Raw genomic sequence first — 18898 nt, forward strand, 5'->3', positions numbered from 1 at the left:
TTGTCAAAGTTTGGAAACGCTCTTGTCAATCTGGCTGTGGTCAAGGTGAGTTTGCAAATGACTGAATATCTGCAGTAAGTTCTGGTCTATAGTAATGAAAGCCGGTGAGGAATGTTGCCCAGTCTCCAAAACAACACATGGAATCAAAGCCATGGTTGCTCTTTCAAAGCGATGGAATTGGAATAAATTAGAATCAGTGACGGTGAGAATTTAAAATATATGTTTAAAAAACAAATAAACAACTTTAAAACAGGTGATATTTAGTGAAATACAAAAAAAAAGTACAGAATTCTGATACCAACAGCAGATTGTTGTTGTTGTTGATGTTACAAAAGCACTTCATAGATAATATCCAAATTATACACTATACCTGAAAACAATGTAGTGGCTTGGCTATGACAGTGATACATCAGCTCTGCTGGGGAGTCTAATTTAACTTCCAACTGTTTTTATACCTCAGGACCTTTGAGTCTGTCTAGTCTTTTTAAATTTACTGTAGCGCAAGATAAACACATATTACTTCACAGATGTTTGGCACATAAAGTCATTGAGTATTTTTTTAAGATAAAATATGCAGGTTACCCATGGAAAGGGCAGAAGAAGCATTCATTTTTAAGATTGTGCAAACTCACCAACAAATCTGATTGTTGTGTATAGACCTACTGCAAAAGTCCCTAAAACAGTAGGTTATTTCAGTTCCCCTGAAAATAAATCTTCTTCCTCGCCATGTTAAAGCAACATTGTGTAGGAAATGGCATTTTGTGGGATTTGGCGCCCCCCACAGTTTCTGAATGCAATATCACTGTTGTAAATACAAATCCCAGCTCTGTAACAGTTTCTCAGATGTAATGTAGGTGCTAACTACAGACAAAACTCATTACGTCATAACAATGTTATGTGTTGAAAACTTGTATGTTGAAGTAAACATGTATGTAACGCTGTGATCCTACCCTCTCACTGAAGTTACATAGTGCAGAAACAAGTGATGGGGGGGCCGGAGTGGCTGAGACAGAGACACCATTCAACCTATTACAAGACACTGAACCATCAACATGATTTAGAAGCTGTTATTTTAAGTTAAAAAAGTAACCCCTGACCATCACCTACTTCATGGAGTAGTTACAAAACACATATTACAAAGGGTTAATGCGGATATATAATATGTAATATATTTTAGATCTCGACATTTTAATACTGAAATAAATGAGACAAACTCTGGGTCACTCTTTTCTACCTACTCAGAGATCTGGTAGCCAGCGTCTCTTGCCAGTACCGTACACTTTGGCCCTCCACTCGACATTCGGCAAACATGTTTTGTTTTGATAGAGAGCCCCCTAGCTGCAAACGTTACATATTGTATGTTTAATTTGGCACTTGTGCAGTTATTAAAATAAAAAAATGCGGTCTCATTAATAAGGCTAGTTGTGTGAGCATGTCTGTGAGTGTATTATACTAAATGTGAATGGCTACAGGCAGCCATGAAACCATTTACAGTCCATTCTGTTCTCTGTGGGGCTTCACACTGATCAGAGGAGTGTTAAAGCTGTTAACTCATATTAATGTCACACTAACAGCTCATAAAACAAAAGTGTGAGATAAAGTTAAATACAGTGTCTTACAGCTCCATACTGCTGCTCAGGAACAGGCCCCAAATCCTTCCTGGCACATTGTTGACCACAGGGACAGATTCACTGGAGCACCTCGGGTAAGGTTTTAATATTTGTTTTTAATAATGCTTCATTGTGAGTGCAGCTTCACTTGATCTGATAACATGGTCTCCTCATAAAACCCCAGTGTATCAGAGCGGAGGCAGTAGTCTACGTAGTGGATATCTCAAAACCTGACCAAATCAGTTCAACAGCATCTGTAAGACCGGGCTAATGCTGAGTTAGTTTATCGCTGCGCAGGATTTGTGAGGTGGGATCTCACTCAGACCCACACTGAGCACACTGAATGATGATAAGCCAGCTCTGTTTGTCTCGGTGGTGTTTCTGACCCTTCACCAGCTCAGGAAAGATTTACCAATTAGCCAGGCCAACAGTCAGGTCACACTGTGAATTTAATTTTGTGTGTATGTGCTTTGATGCACATCACACAGTAAAAGAGAGAGTGTGACCCAATCTGTTGGCAGAGTGCACAGGCTTCCTGTTGCACAATGTGTAAAGCATCAGACGTCCTGGCAGTGCTGTCATTGTGCATGTGTGTGTCGTATGTTCATGTCAGTGGGCTTTCTGGTAGATATAATCACTTACTGTGTCAAAGACTGAAACTCTGAGACAGAACAACTGCTTCCTGACAGAAGAGAGATGGAGAGGTGACATGAAGAACGACACGGAGGCAACGACAAATGACGAAAACAAATGTGGTTGATTACTGATTGATCGATTCTTGATTTTAAAGAGCAGTAGCTTTTAGCTCTTTTCTAACAACGTGTCTTTAACTGGAAAATGTTTCAGTTTAATAGATGAAGCCAAATTATACTTTTTACTCCACATTTGTTTGATAACTTTAGTTACTGGTTCAGAGTACCGTTAACTAATTTTATCTGCTATCAGATTTAAAGAAACCCAAAAGAAATCCGAGTGTTATCCATCCTCTGGCAGCCCAGAGACCCAACTGATTTTAAAAGTCATTATTTACACCCTCGATGTGCAGTCGAGCTTGTGCACCCACTTAAGATGTAGTGGGCACTAACACTTTTAGCTAAGCAGTCACAGTAAAGACTCTGGTTTAAAAGAAGGTGTAAATAACATCTTTTCAAAATCAGTTTGGGATCTCGGGGCTTTCGGAGACTTGACTTACGCTGGACGAGCTGTATGGAGCCATTTTATAGTTTGTTTTTTGTTGTTGTTGTTGTTGTTGTATGATATCATAATATTGTGTTTTTAGTCCCCATCTGCTTCAGTTGTTTAGGAGGATGCTACAACTCTGTTTTGCTGTGAAGCTCCAGAAATGTTTTGTGGACTATGAAACTTCATCTGACTTTCCATCATCACGAGGGTGAGTAGATAATGACTGTATTTTTAATTTTTGGGTGAACTTATCCTTTAAGTGGATTTATTGCCAGAAAATGACTTTGATACTGAAGTAAATTCAATATGAGATACTTTACTCAGGTACTATTCATATGGTTGACCTTTACTTTTAACAGGGTATCTTTACATGATGTTTCTGGCACTAAGACTAAAGATGGTCCCTGGGATATTTTCAAATGCTAAATCTGTTTGGAACAAATATCTATAAATTGGCCAGATGGGACTTTGATAAGGGTATTTAATTGTTCTTACTTTCTTACATGTGACTAGTCCTGTGCTGCATACTATTACAACTTATTTTCTTATTAAAACCTAGTGTATGGAATTGTCCAATCAACAAGTATGCTATGTCTGTGGGAAGACATGAGTATTTATATAAGTAAGGCCAGCAGCGCCCTCTGGCTGCCACAATACAAACTTACACCGAGTTTAATTCTACCTGCTGCTGCAGTATTCAGCTTCACAGCCGCAGTAGATGTGACTCAAATTCAATTACCTCAAACAACAAGAACCAGGATCGTACCATGAGGGTTCATGCAGCTCCGTATAATGTGATAATTAAGCGTTCTTTTAAATCCGATACAACAAAATGAATACAAATCGAGTCATGAGTCTTTACTTCTCTCACAAGACGTAGTATGTAATGTTGTTCAACAGGATACATAATAAAGACAATACAGTTAAGTGGCTTAACTCATTTATTATTGAATAAAAATCGAACATGAACACGTGCAGACTAAAAACCAGTGTAACAAATTGACGACCCTAAAATGTTCTGAAATCAAGTCTGCATCCCCTGCTGTAAAAAAAAGAAAAACATACTACTATACGTTTGCTTTTTTTAAACTGTACAAAACACAGCTTTAGCAACACATATCTGTCAAAAAAAAAAGGAAAACAAAAACCACTCTCCTGCCTGTCCCCTAATGTGCAAACATATTGATCTTTCCTGAATGATCATTTTTATTTTACATTTATTCATTCAATCCTTCCACTGAGCAGTTGGCTTTTATAAATCAAAGCGTTCACGTATTGTCAGTGGATATCGATCCATCTTTACACTGTAAATAAGTTCCTTTTCCCAAAGTCAATAACTTTACATGTAAAACCAATAACACAAAGATAGGCTAGAGGGATGGTAGTGGTGTGTGGTGTATCATGGGAAAAGAAAGAAAAACCTATAGGCGGCGGAGACTGACAGCCTGGGACTGATGTCATACTGCACTGGTGCCTTCCTTCAACCACTAATCATGTCTGACCAGCTGGGTGAAAAAATGGCTAGTTAACCACTGCATGCTGGTATTTACTGCTGCAGCCTGGGTTGCTCAGATGCACACATTCAATCTACATAAACACATCAACCACCTCTGCTAAATATCAGCTACAGGTGTGTTGCTGTGTCGACTGAGAGTCAAAGCAAAGAAAAGTCTATTGCCAAGACATTTGTGCATGCAGAAGCTATTATAGGATTCAGGCAATTCCAACAATGTTTCCATGAATGCCTTCAATGTCGAGGCTTTATTAGTTTTTCACAGAGACAAATTTATCATAACAAAACTAAATGTTGTGGTATTTGGTTCACGCCAGTAAAATTAAAGAAATCAACATTCCTGTAAATTATATAGTTCCAACTGACAGGTTCAGGATGCATAAGAGAAACCCAGAAACAAAACTTTGTTGGTATTAGGTTGGTAATATACCCAAAATTAAACCAAACATGGCGTGTTCTCTTAATGACGGCTGAATTGTAGCATTTGTCTTCGACAGCAGCTGAATGTGTTGACTTTTTTTCTTTATGCAAATTCTCGGTCACATGAATGGTTGGAGGTATTTGGTTTACTTCCGGTACGAGTGTCAATATTCTGAGAGTGGACTCTACAGTGACGCAGGAGACATCTTGTGTCCATCAGGAAAACTTTAGAAATGACGCATTTGCAAAATCATAGATGGAGGGTCTTTTTAATGAGTACATGTAATTTTTAGGATTTTAACAATAGAGTGTTTTTGTGGAAAAAAACAAACAAATTATTAGTCAAAGTTAATTAGACAAAAGGTATGTACATCTATAAAAAGTCTGGAGGGGATCTCTAATCTTTTGAAGAAAATGCGAGATGTGTCTGCTGACAAGACTCCAGCTAACAGTGAACTGTATTCAACAGCTTTCACAGAACACGCCACATCTGATTCAGTTTCAAGTATACTGAAAATACTTCAGTGACCATCAGTCCTAGAGCTCGTCTCTGTGTGTGTTTGTGTGTGTGTGTCTCAGCGCCGGTGACGGCTATGTCCTGAGTGCCCACTACTGCCGTGGTGTTTGCTCTTGTGGCTACGCTCCCTCTCTCTGTCCCTGTCATAGGACCGAGATCTCTCCCTCTCCCTCCTTTCTCCTCGATGACCACCTCCTCGCTCGTGTTTGTGTTTCTTTGTGGAGAGGTCATAGGAGCCGCGGTCTCTGTCTCTTTCCCGGTCCCTTTCTCTGTCCCGGTCTCTGTCTACTTTGACCGGAGTGCGGGACCGTGTCCGAGAACGCGAGCGCTTCCTCTTGTGACCAGATCCCCCGCTGTTGCTGTGGCGTCCGCTGGGCTTTGAGTCGCTGTTGCCATGGTGGCTGGTCTTGGACTTGAGGTGGGGGAGGAGGGGTGAGGGCGGATGCCGGCGCGGCGATGGACTGCGACTGTGAGAGCGAGATCGTGAGCGAGAACTGTAGGTCCCTGAGCGACTGCGTCTGCTGTTGTAACTGTGGAAACAGGAGAGAGAGGAGGAAGATGAGGCACACATTCAGGTAGTTAAACATAAAGACCTGTTAACAATCCCTGTAATAAAAGTTATTGATCACACAAGTTAATACTTAAACCATTAGACTAAGAATGTCTTTACATATTGTTGGCAATCTTACTGTCTGCGAGGGGATCGAGATCTAGACCGGGAGCGTGTTCTAGAACGAGATCGACTTCCACTCCTGCTGTTCCTCCCAATCTTCACATCTTTCCTTAAACTGGAAAAAAAGAAAAAAAAGATCAGACTTGTGAGATTTCAAAGACACACTTATACAAACACTGGATGTTTACTGGCAATAACAGCCAGCTCTTAAAATGTACACGTGTTTCTTACCCATTGTGTGGACTCTTGTTGGCCTGAGTCCGGTTGTCTGGCTCCTTCTTAACTGGTTTGAGGGTCTGGGGGTTCGGGGACTTCTCTTCCACCTTGACCACATTTGGGGAACAGGGCTTGGAAGCAGGAGAGAAGCCTCCCAGTGTCGACAGCGCAGGGGTACCATCAGGGTTCAGACCTTTGGCCTTCAGCTTAGCCTCCGCCAAGAACACCTTCCTCCTCTCCACCTCCTTCTCCAGATGGTCATAGTTGGGCTGGGGAAGGAAGAAAAAAAAAATCACTGTCACTTTACACATTGACAACACTCAGGCACGCTTATTTTAAGACATTTGTTGTGACAGGCAGTTCCCCAGGAGTCTTTGACATGTGTCACTGTATTTCCACTGGGTAGAATGTGATGACCAAAGGTCATATCAATACAGAGGTAAGAAAACCACCTCCCAAAACCTACCTTCTTCCTGGTGTAGAGTCTGAGGGTGGTCACACAGATCTCTTTGACCTCATCGTCAGTGGCTCCAAACAGCAGGTACCAATGAGGTCTGGATGGCAGAGGTATCTGGGAAAAACAGGCACAAAAGGTTAAAATATTTAAAGCTGCTATGTTGAATGAGCTATTGTGACAGCATCTAGTGTCAAAACAAGACCAACATAATAAGCATTCATGGGAAGATGGAAAAGGTGTCCTCTTACCTGCAGCGCGCGGGCAGCGAGGAATATGCAGGCACAGGCGATCGTCTCTGCTTGGAACCTCACAAACACATTTGTCCTCAGGGTATCATTCATGTAGTTCCTATAAAGGCAAAAAGATCACAAAAACAAAAACATAGCATCTTCTCTACACAAAGTCACTTCACACTCATACACACGTTTTAAGTCATTTCACAGCTTTAACCACACGTTATCACTGTAGGTCAATGCTCGGAAACATTCATTATCTATAGAACTAAATCCTGATCAGGGCTTTATTTTACTTTATATATTGTCTGCTAAACATTTATATTTTTCCATTACCGATTAAGCCCAAGCTTAGTCTTACATATAAAATCTTCATGACCAAGAATTCTGAGGTCACTGCTTTCTGAACATTAATACTGTAAATGATAATTATAAAAGAGGCACAACCAGCACTTCAAATTAATCAGAAGCCCTGATAAATATTTAAGAAACAGCTACATATTTTTAAATTACGCAGAGCCGAAAGATATGCATCCAGATCTGCAGAGTTTAACTTTGTCCATTTCTCTCTGGGGCATCCATGGGAGTGCTGTATGTCACAGGTAAAGCATGAAGACATAAATGGGAAAAAAGCTACTGAAGACCTGCCAAGACCACCTTACCACAGTATGACCTGGGAGTAACTAGATTAAGAAATGTGATGATCAAGACAATGACACATGCCTTGTGGGGGACGGGAGGGGGGCACATGCAGGCACACGGATGTAACACACTCACTGAGAATGCATTCTGAGGGAAAAGGAAGACAGCATGTATGGTGGCATGCACGACAGCTAGACTGTTAGAGACAGTAGCAGGTAGATGTACATGATGCAACACTGTACAAATATTCTGACAACTTTAGAGTTTGTATGTTGAACCATGAGGTCCGTGGCATTCAGGTTAGAGAGTTTAACCACAAAACAGCAACCGCTTTCCACTTTAAATAAATGCTTTCCAACCAAGAGTTGAAACTGAGCCCCATAAGACCGCTGATACTGCAAGCCCTGTTCTACCCTGTGGCATTGTAAGACACTAAAAAACATTAGCCGACAAGCTATGCCTCGCTACTCAGGCAGAGTGAAATCTCTGTGCTACAAAACAGATTATGTGTCAGTGGGTTGTCTAGGGCGATGGATAAATTAGATTAGAGAGCATTAGGAAAGACAATATGGAGAGTACAGGGTGGTGTGAGCATCTATGTCCTCAAGAGACATAGAAGTCAGAGAGACAAAAAAAGTGAACAGAAACATGATGGTGAACCCCAATAAACTAACAAGAGGCCCAAAAACAGGCAAAAATACTAATCACAAAGCAGTGAGAAGTCATTTCTAAAGTGGTGACACTTCTCCATATGCATTCACTGTGTATGTCAATTTTCACCCATCAAAATCACATGTTCTTCTCCTCAAGTAATTGGAGAAAAACCTGCCACGCGATAACTTCCAGTCTAACCTGCCTTCAAAAACGACCTGACCTGCACTTTGGCAGGTTGGTGTCAACTGCTATGCCAACACTACTATAGATAACACATGGACGTTGAATTCTGACTGCTGCGAGGGCGAGACAGGTCCTTGGAGACAAAATCTGAGACCGGATCAGCCTGTAAGACAGACACATGTCTGGACACCATGTCAGTTGGGGACAGGACACAGTATACTACTGTAAATATATAAAAAATGGCAGGTAAACTGGTCAAAAAAGTTATTCTACTCTGGCTAAGTTTACTTCATTCCTGGATGCGAGTAAACTAGAGAAAAAAAAAACTCAGAATATTAATGTATCTGTAGCTACTTGGCAAAAATAGGTATTACAATTAAAACCTTTGTAGCAAGACCAAAAAATACAAATCCTTTTGGACACCCAAGAGAAAACAAGACGATGTTGGCTGTTGGGAAAGGCCCGCCCGCCCCCTTCAGTGAATCTTGGCATTGGGATTGGCTGTCTGGAGAGGGGCAGCCAGCCAATGGGGGGAGCTTCCTGAGGTCATGTGGTTGGAGGAGGCAGAGTTCAGAGGTTCTTTATGTGACTTACCAGCATGGACTACCCTTTAATCAAAGAGTAGAGAGAAAGGACAAAGTTAAACCAAGTTCCCTGGACACCGCAAATCAAAAAGACTTTACAGCAAAGCCATGTAAGGGCAGACAAGAGAGTGAGACACGTAACAGGATTAGACAATAAAACAAATTGCTCCATCAGAAAGGAAAAAAAGAAGAGGTGGACGGGTTCAATGGAGTGAGGGAATGTCTCAGTCAGACCTGGGCAAAATGTTTGTTGAATGCTTTCCAAATTTGTGCTTAAACACATGAAGGGTACTTGAATATCACTTATCTGACAGATGGGGTTTCCACATATGGATGTGTTGCAAGCACATAAATCAAGTCCTCTTCAAGTAATTCAACCATTTGAAACTCGTTCAACTTAATTTTTTAGCCCAGGTCTGGTGGCGCTTCTTGCAGACATGACAGGTTGCTGCTGTGGGGGATGGTTTGTGGAGTACTGGGAAGGAACTTACCAGGCCGTCTGGACCAGTGTCTGGTTCTTCTCACATTCCAGGACTTGAAGGTACATGACGATAATCTGGAATCAAAAAATGATTTCATGAAAACACAGAAACAGACTCAAGTGTGTCATACCGTGTGTGTTCTGAGAAGTGATAATAATCTGAAAGCTGCTTCCTGTATGGTTGCATCTGCATGGAGGACCAAATTTGAAGGTGCAACAGCTAAACTACACAACTGTGTAATAGTGAATAGTATTACTCTAACTCACCTTGTGTGGATGCTTGACATGGACACAGAAGCCCAGCTCCTTCAGGACCCGCCGTTCCGCTTTGATGACTTGGTTTTTGGTATTTATGTAGTTCTGATCAAGTATCAATGAACTTGGAGTCCTAGTTTATAAAGGAATCAAAATAAAATAATGTTTCCCCCCTTCGAAATGAAAGTTAAAAAAGAAAGTGCCCTTTTGTTTCTTTGTACTCTTTTCTTTTTTCCCGTTTCAACCAACTCTGAGCAACAGGCTTAACTGTTAAAATGCCTGACATTTTGCTGGGGTTTGTGGACTCCTGTGGTTCCAGTGAAAGCTTATGGGATCTGAGAATGGTCCTCAACCTCCATCACCCTGTGTCACAGCTTCAACAGAAATATCAACTTGCCCACATCACTAACTCAACACGCAAATACTTTAAACTGTCTTCAATCTTGAATTATAAACTGTGATAAAATGCTGAACTACTATAAATAACTCATGAATCATCACCTATTCTCCTGTACTGTATACACCAGTATAACATAATGCTTCTAAAAAACTGACTACTTCTCTTTTGTTTATGGAAAAGCGGGGTAGCCAGAATCAAAAGGAGAAAATATCAGAAAAATACAATTTTCTTTGTCCAATGTCTACTTTTCACTGCAAACAGAGTTCTATACCAACCTAAAACACACTTCTGGTTTAGCAGATTTCTCAAAACGCTACTGCGACACACAAGCAGATCTAAACATGCCATTAATATAGTAATTATAACAAAGAAACCCCTCATCATTCTAAATTAATAAACTTGGATTACATGCATTCTGATTTATAAATGTGTTCACAGACTGTGTGTCAACCTCCCTATTATGAACCATCAGCTTCTTACACCGAGTACTTTTCACAAGAACAAGAAAGAATCTACACCACAAGAACTGCATGAACAGAACTTGAAAAAACCCGAATGACATCTTTTTACGCCTGTGAGTAGAACTAGTACTAACCCTTTTCAGAACTGATAATCAAATTTCAGATCCAATCCTATTTTGATGTCTCAAATAATAGATTTAGACGTGAATACTGTCATGCTACAAACCGCATGCATGTGAAAAATTCCCAGGGTAAGTGTAATATCTATTTCTAAACATTACACTTTACACCTCAAATCTACATCTTCAAAAAAAAAAAAAACAGACTTACTACAAGCACATCAGGATTGTTGATACACTTACTTCAACGCTGAGTCAATTTAACAACGTATAAGGCAAAACTATTAAAACTACGGTGCATGCACTGACCTTCAACGAAAACATAACCCCTAAACGACCACAAGCATCCAATTTATAACTAACTTCAACGAACAAGGTGATATTTCTATAAAAGCCATGAGGAACAGTTGGTGAATGGAGTTTTGCTCTTGAAGCACAAACAAAATGCATGGTGAGGAGCAGTCAGATGAGAAAACTACATTACCCAATGGTCCGCAGATTGACGGACAGATACCCAAAGCTTAAGATTGAACCACAGGAGTCCTCAAGGCGCCCCGGGGGCCAAGGACCTTCGGCCAACCTGTCATCCCCGATCCCAGTGCCCCACGGTGGCTCAGACCACGGGCTTCTCCCACAGGAGGGCGTGGGGTGGCCCTGGGGGAGGAGAGACCCCCTTGCATCATGGTTGTCATGCCGACTGCTTCGTCTTACGTACCATTCCACATCACCCAGGGTTTGGTAAATGTAGCTGGTCGCTGTTAGTTGGTTGCAAGGGAAAAAAGAAGCCAAGTTAATGCCAAGGCCTGTAATACTGACATGTACAGATTTCTATGAAGACAAAGGCACCACAGAAGATTAAGCAGTGATGCCTTGTCTTACAATATTTAAAATGCACTCCAATTTTTTTTTTTTTTTTTTTTTTTAGAGTTTGTTGAGGTATCAATTCCGGTGTAATGTCAAACTACTCTGATGTTATATGAAGACAATTACACTCTGAGACTACGAGTGAAGCGGAAACTGAAAAGTTTTAAAATGGTTTAGAGTACATGGATAAACAGAAGAGCACTTTCACAGCAAAAACAGATCATCACCATACAACATACATCATATTGGATAATACAAAAACAAAATCAATACAACATGTTGCTTGTAACAGAAAACATACTTTGTTATTTCCAATAAATGACAACTAGATTCAATGTCGATGCTTACTTTTTGCCTCTGATCTGCCTCAGGTGGTGGAAAACATTGATGACATCTCGTATTCGTCGTGGCGCTTCTTCGATCTTGGAGGCCAAGTTGATACAAGCCATGGCGACAATCTGGAGAGAAGATAATTGAAGCAAAAAGGTGGGAAGGAAGAGTTCAATAACTGAACATGCAACCAGAGATACGGTGCCCACAAATGTAGTAGACTTAGGCAAGGGGACAAAATATATATAAATAGAAGATATTCATTTGCTAAGAGCCCAGAGATAATGTCATAATTGCCTGTTTAAACTATGGCATCTCTCATTTCAATATCTCTAGGAGGATTAACCCATTACGAAGGACAATGTAAATCTGTGACTGATTCAACGCAATACTGAAATGATTTGTGCACCGCCCACCATACAAATATACATATACCGTTAGAGAAAACTGTGCCCATTTTCTTTCTAGAGACCAGACTTTGTTCATATTTAATCATATCAAACACCTAGTTACAACTACATAGCAATATATATTACAAAGATTGATAAAATTGTGTACGTAAGATGGCAGTGATGCATTAAGTCACGCAGAGGAGCTAACCAGCCACCACTAGAATATAAGAAAACGTCTAAGAACTGACTGCGAGGTAGATATGTTTAAATTACTTATTGGTGTCTGAACTGATGCCTTTCATTAAGCTTAAAGTAATAATGTTTTGGTTTTTAGAAGTTTGAATTCGTGAATTGGTCCGTTTTGATCTTCACGGCACCCCCTCTTTGTCTTGAAACTGATCATAAACTCTGGTACAACGTATTGCCAACATGGCTGCCACGAACGTAACCACAACGTTATGCTATGCTAACATTATATGCTAAGCATCGGCCTGACAATGATCCATAAACATGCTCGGACTTACCTCAAAACTGTGTTTGACGAAGGATTTGGAGTAGAAAAAACGATGAAAGAGCACCTGCCCCGTTGCCATTGCCACCTGTCGAGAAAAACGCAGGGCATTACATCTGTACTTTGTCTTGTGTAAGCTGGCCTAACCTTGCACAATGGACCGCCGCCATTTTACCTCCACCACGCCAACGTCAAGGAGCTAAGCTAACATTAACAAAATGCTAACAACCGGGCTGTGCCGTGTTGTGGTTTAGAAAACCCTATCAACTTACGCCCGCTGTGAAAACATTCACACATGTATGATGCTGAATATTATAATAACTCAAGAAGGCTCACCTGGGGTAACCGGAGAAGAATGCCCGCTGACTGAATCAATTCACATCCAAGGATGCGAAGGTCGGTCTCCGTGTTCAGGTCGAGGCCATCGAGCATCGACGGCGTCGGAGAGAGCCTTTCCTCCGGTATAAGCGAGTTATCGATTGTAAGGTACACTTCCGAGTAAACTTTGTCACCGATGAGAATGCCATCGTTGTTTGTGGACGCGTTGGAAGATACAGAGAGAGGACCAGCGGCCATCTTCATCCGAAAAGGAGCAGTTTACAGCTTGTGAGCTCAGCCGGCCTCGACGAAACGACAGCGGAGCAGGGAGACTGACAAAGTACGTGACGTCACCATCCTGTTGAGACTTTGCACATCCGCGGCGGTAAATAGTTCCGCAATATTGAGTAATTGAACAAAATAAACACGAATTGACCTGAAATGTAACATGTATTAAAACTTAACGCAATGTTAATCAATTGGTAACTACTTTACCCTTTCTTGGTTTGTTCCTTTTTCTCACCTGTGTATAGATTACAACTCGAGCATAGTCTAAATAAAGTTGATAACGTATCAACAGATAAATAGTGTATAATGTTTTTTATTGTTTTCCTCATTACAAATGGTAAATTATCTACTGCTACCTTCAGAGCCATACGCAAAGTTCGTTATTTAAACTTCAAAAGTATTTTAGAGGATAAATAAGTGCGTTTGTGTTTTTTCACTGTAATGTCTGGTCTGATGCAGCAGTTCTCTTAATCCAAGACAAGTGTCTCTCATGGGAAACACTTAAGTATCCTTGACCTAATAAATAATGACTAATGAACCAGACAATAGCTGATGGTTTAACAGTTTCATTGTCATAATAAAACGTCACAGACTCTTTGAGCCCGCAGTTATGGAGAATTGTATATTAGGCACGTATGACTATCATCTCTCAATTAATTTAGTCAAACTATGGAAGCTGTGGCTTTACGGAGGCTCAGTTTTGCCATTTAATTATATTCCCATGTGTTCCTTAAACGTCACATCACGTGTCGGCAACACACGCCGTAGATGTTTGTCATTTCCGACATCACCCGAAGGCAGCAGAAGGAAGTTAACTCACCACCAACGGTTTCTGTGACGTATTTTACGGGAAAGTCCGGACTTCTCACCGATACCTCTGGAACATATCCATCCGCCCATTTAAAAAAAGAAAGAAACCATAGCAGTAATGCCCCTGATGTATGTATTTGTATGGCTCATTTACACAGAGGGTACAGGAAATCCGTGAGATCTACTCAGTACTTTTATATTAACATATTTAATTCAATTTAACATAAACCCAGGGAGGAAGAGCAGAGCAAAGCGGTGCAAGAGAAATTCTGAACTGAATTTGAAGACTCCATTGATTGTGATAAAGATAAAGGTGCAGCTCCATGGCATTGTTTGTGTCAAAAAAGGTGGAGCTCCATATGAAGCAATACAAGGAACATTGTGTTCACTTATTGTTCAGCCCCCAAGATTTCTTTTTTTTTTTTTTTTTCAAGTTTTGAGCCTTGCAGTCACTGAAAACGGACAGCAGAGGGAACCGGAGGCACACCAAGCTTTCTGAAAATTGGGTGCACTGTGTTAAGCGGATGGCTTCCTGAGTTTGTAGAGTTTATTCTGTGAAGACTCATTCACTTTGTACCAAGTCCCCATCTCTGACCTGATGCTGCATTTCAGTTGACTGCAATGTTTGACTACACTGCGCCCACAATGCTGTAGTGTGTGTGTTGTACTGGACTGTGTGTTTCGGTGAGTGTTGAGTTCACAAACATGACTTTGGGGGTTTACTGTCTCCGTTGGTTTGTTGGCAAAGAGAGCCAGTTATGAGACCTTAACAAATTTAGTTATATCATTGGTTTCTGGCCTAACACAGATATATCAGTATCAGCAAATATGATAATAAAGAAAAAAGTTTGATTGGGATCATTTATAATTGTTAAATTCCCAGTGGAGTTCTCTGTTTCAGGGCACTTGTGTTATTGTAGAATATAAAGTTCAGTTTTTAAACTGTAAAATATCCTGCCTCCGTGACATATCTTTGCCATTAGCGTTGGATTGCCTCATTTGAGGGATCATTACAAAAAACCGTGTGTATATCAGCCGATATGTCGATATAGGAACTTTTACTTGCCAATATTGGTATCAGCATCGGCCCCGAAAATCGAGTATTGGTCGGGCTCTAGTGGTTTCCACCATTTTTGGTTGAGCCCCATTACAGTGAAGCAGTGCAGGTGCACCAGTAGCTCAGATGGTAGAGCATGCAACCCATGTGCAGAGGCTTTGTCCTTGTTGCAGTGGCTCAGGGTTCGAAAACAATGATTCACTGGTTTACATTATATGCTCACATGATAAATAAAGTTGTTTTTAATCAAATTACCACAAACAACTGCCACATGGTAATCCTGGGGGCAGATTATTTTCCAGCACTAAGAGGTCTGTTTTTTTTATTCAGGTCTGCAGGCAAACATAGTGAAGCCGCCACATTAAGTGCACTGTGTGCAATGTACACGGGGACAGCAGGGTACATACACGGCTCGCAGAGGGAGGAAATGTGGTGTTCTGTAGGAGCCCAAGAGCAAATTATTACCCTGGGTTCCACTTACAGTTTAATCCTGCCATGGCTGGTTATTTCCTGAGGTTATATATGTGTTTGCATGTGAGTGTCTCGCTGTAATAATGCAAACATAGCATAAGGGTCTACTTTCATAACCTGTTTGAGGACACACACAGATTTACCTCCTTGGTTTTACTAATACAGCACAAGAGGTGGCAGACTGAGGTCTCCTTGTCCCTGTCATTAACCAACACCTACAACCAGCACCTCCGGCCCTCACACTTACGCACTTACCACGATGACAAGAATACTGAGCATTCTTTCTCCGGTTGCCCGGGTGACACTAATTATAGGGTGTGGGAGGGCTCCCGGGACGGCAGAATTCCGGAACGACCATAACGACGCAGGAGAGAGGCGTTCAGGGACGCCCAGTGACGAACAAGGGCTTAGTTATACACACACGCCACTCCCTGGAGTGTGTGTATGTGTGTGTTTATGAGCAACTTGCACAGATTCCCCAGGGACACGTGTGCATGCCTGCCCTGCTATGATAATTACTGCGGAGTGATCACACTCTGAATGCGTGTGCACGGCATGCGTGTGTACATAAGAGTGATTGTGCGTGTGGGCTTTTGTTAAGGGTGATTATATTTTAATGTTTGAGAACGATCAAAACGTCATTTATGTCAAGGTAATTTACACTGTGTGCCTGTTACGCACATATCAAGTAGTGTTTCAAGGAAATGCATCTATTCAGGCCAGATCGCTCTCTCACACACACACACACACATGCCCCATGGCTCTTTTCTCAAACACACGCACACAAACCAGGAAGGACACCGGGTCAAGGGCTACAAAGCAAGGGCATGAGCAAAGGAAAAAAGCCCCAGTAGAAGAGCAGAGTAGGGGGGGAGTAGAAAAGAGAGAGCTGACTGGATCAAAAATGAAGCTAAGGCAGAGATAGCTGATGAGGAGAGGCGGAGAGGGAATCACCTTTTAGCAACAGAGTCAGAGGGGCTGAATACCAGAAGAAGGCCAAAGAGATTAAACGAATAATGACACAAAGACAGAGAGATGTAGAGACAGAGATACAAAGAGAGAAAAAGAGAGGGGACGGGGGAGGGGGGTTGTGTTTCGAGGGAGACAGGAAATAGAAAGTAAACCCTTTTCACAGCCTGTTTAAGGGGGGGACTGTTGTGCCTTTATTCCGCATCGCCATTCTCTATATAAGGTACAAAGACGGAATGGGGGATCATTGTTGTTCCGCCTTTAAGCAGACAGCAGAGGTGACAGCGCTGAATCGATGTCTGTGTAAAAAAGAGTGAGCTGGCGAGGTGACAGGGGTGTCACATGTGTGCAACCCACAAGTGGGAGATATAAAAAAAAAACTGGTGTAATGATGGGGTCTTCTTTCCAGCAGTATTGTGGGATTTGAGTGGGAGCAGGGACTGGCATGGAAAGAGGTTATCTCCTCAAATACACAGCAGACACACAGGTCACGGTGCAGAGCAGGAATAAAAGGAAAGATCAACGGTCAGGACTGCATGTGCAGGGAGAATGGGAGCAGTTGTCAAAGGGTCAGTCTGGAATAGACGCCTTTCACGGCAGATATTCTGACTTGTCAGAGCAGGAAAAGCCCAGGTGTAAATAACAACCACATTAATGATGGCTACACGCCACAAAGTGTCCCAGAAAGTCAAGGCAGTGAGCCAGCCGAGCCCTGCAACACCCTCACCTAAGCCTCTCACACACATACACTACATTGTGGTAAAGACCATACAATTGATGTCCTTCAACGACATTGCGTGATTACTGAAAGTGAGCGATGGGGGTGTTAGGAGAAAAACAATTGCTCACTGCAGACACACGCACACATGGCAGAAAGTCGTGTAATGAGTAAACACACACAAGGCCACGCACTCAAACACAGGAAGGCAACAAGAAGTCAGCTGCAGAGCACAAAAGAAAATGTTACGTTACCACATGAAGGGGAAGATGACCTGTTGTTTTCATTAAAGAGGCCATTAGGGATTTAAGTCAGCTCAATCAGGATGAAAAGAAATAATCAAGGTTCATTAAGATTCATTAGGAAATCTGATTTAAAAAATCTCCTGCATCCAAATTGATCAAATTAATTTCTCTACTGAGAGTCAACGGCAGATAAAAAAAACCCCGACTGGTTTGTTATGTGTCGTAGGAAATGTTCCACTGAACCCCCTGACAAAAGTGTAGAAAATTAGATTTTAATGGCACTGAATGTTCTCTGTTGTATTTCAGAACGTCCTCTCCACACAGGCCGAGATTCTCAGCAGATAAACTACACTTTGTGTTCGTGTGTGTGTGTGTTTTTTTGGCAAACGGAGGAAACGTTGGCACGACAAAATCGTTATCATCCCACCTTTCTGTGTGAGCGACTTGCACATGCATTGTCTCGCAGATGGATTGGAAGAGAGGGACACGGGAAGTCAAACTAAAAGCTTTCCATGTGTGCCAGCGAGTGGGGAAATTAGTTCCATGCCACACACACACACACACACACACACACACACACACACACACACACACACACACACACACACACACACACACACACACACACACACACTTTCTCCCATCATGCCAATTCATCCCAAATGTAGAGGGAGAGGAAGAGAGAGAGAGAGGGAGGGAGGGAGGGATGGAAAGACCTTGCACGGAGTGAATGATGTCAATAACACACAATGCCTGAGGGGAGAGTGCTGCGTAATTGTTGAATGTGTGTGTGTGTGTGTGTGTGTGTGTGTGTGTGTGTGTGGTGGTGCTTGCCTTACAGTTTCTTTTGTGTTTGCCTGCCTTTTGTTTGTGTCCACAGGTGGCGAGGGACACACTGTCATGCTCCTTCAGCCCTGCCCTTGTGACAGGCTGTGTGTACATGTGTGTGTGAATACTACGAGCGCGTGTGGGTGTTTGTCTGTGAAATCCTGTGCGTGCCACTGAGACCGCCTGAGCCGGGTTGTGAGAAAACAAGTGCATGTCTGTTGTACAGTGTGTGCCTTGGGAGTGCACTGGTGTACGAGCAGGACTCAGTATTTGTGTCTTGTGGATAAAGTGTGTGAGTGTTTGTGAATGTCTGTGTGGCTTTTAGAGTAAACTCAGATTTTGATTTTAGATTAAAATAAAACAATTGATTTGAAAATACTACTTAATAATATTTCAAAACTACAACATATGAGGTTTTTCCACAGGTGCAGTAAGTGTTTAATACCCTCATGTTTTCCAGATTGCTCTTTACAGTCTCTCCTTCCTCGCTGTCACTA

The 18898-nt window shown here is 41.7% G+C and overlaps 2 protein-coding genes across 2 annotated transcripts in view; both read right to left on the reverse strand.

Moving 5' to 3' along the window:
- Positions 1-3715: 3715 nt before the first annotated feature.
- On the reverse strand, positions 3716-13361 carry ccnl1a (cyclin L1a). Its single transcript, XM_073480711.1, has 10 exons — positions 13034-13361; positions 12711-12785; positions 11813-11922; positions 9633-9753; positions 9376-9440; positions 6837-6936; positions 6598-6702; positions 6147-6400; positions 5932-6030; positions 3716-5772 (listed from the first exon to the last, which is right to left on the reverse strand). The coding sequence occupies exons 1-10, from the start codon at positions 13277-13279 to the stop codon at positions 5301-5303; spliced, it is 1647 nt and encodes a 548-aa protein (XP_073336812.1). The 5' UTR covers positions 13280-13361; the 3' UTR covers positions 3716-5300.
- Positions 13362-17547: 4186 nt separating this feature from the next.
- LOC141020083 (uncharacterized) overlaps positions 17548-18898 on the reverse strand; it is a 28417-nt gene continuing 27066 nt past the window's right edge. Inside the window, exon 6 of the mRNA XM_073495139.1 lies at positions 17548-17551. Coding sequence (XP_073351240.1) covers positions 17548-17551 — 4 coding nt within the window. The remainder of the gene's footprint in view (positions 17552-18898) is intronic.

This window comes from Pagrus major, chromosome 2 (assembly GCF_040436345.1).
Source record: "Pagrus major chromosome 2, Pma_NU_1.0".
Classification (NCBI taxonomy): Eukaryota; Metazoa; Chordata; class Actinopteri; order Spariformes; family Sparidae; genus Pagrus; species Pagrus major.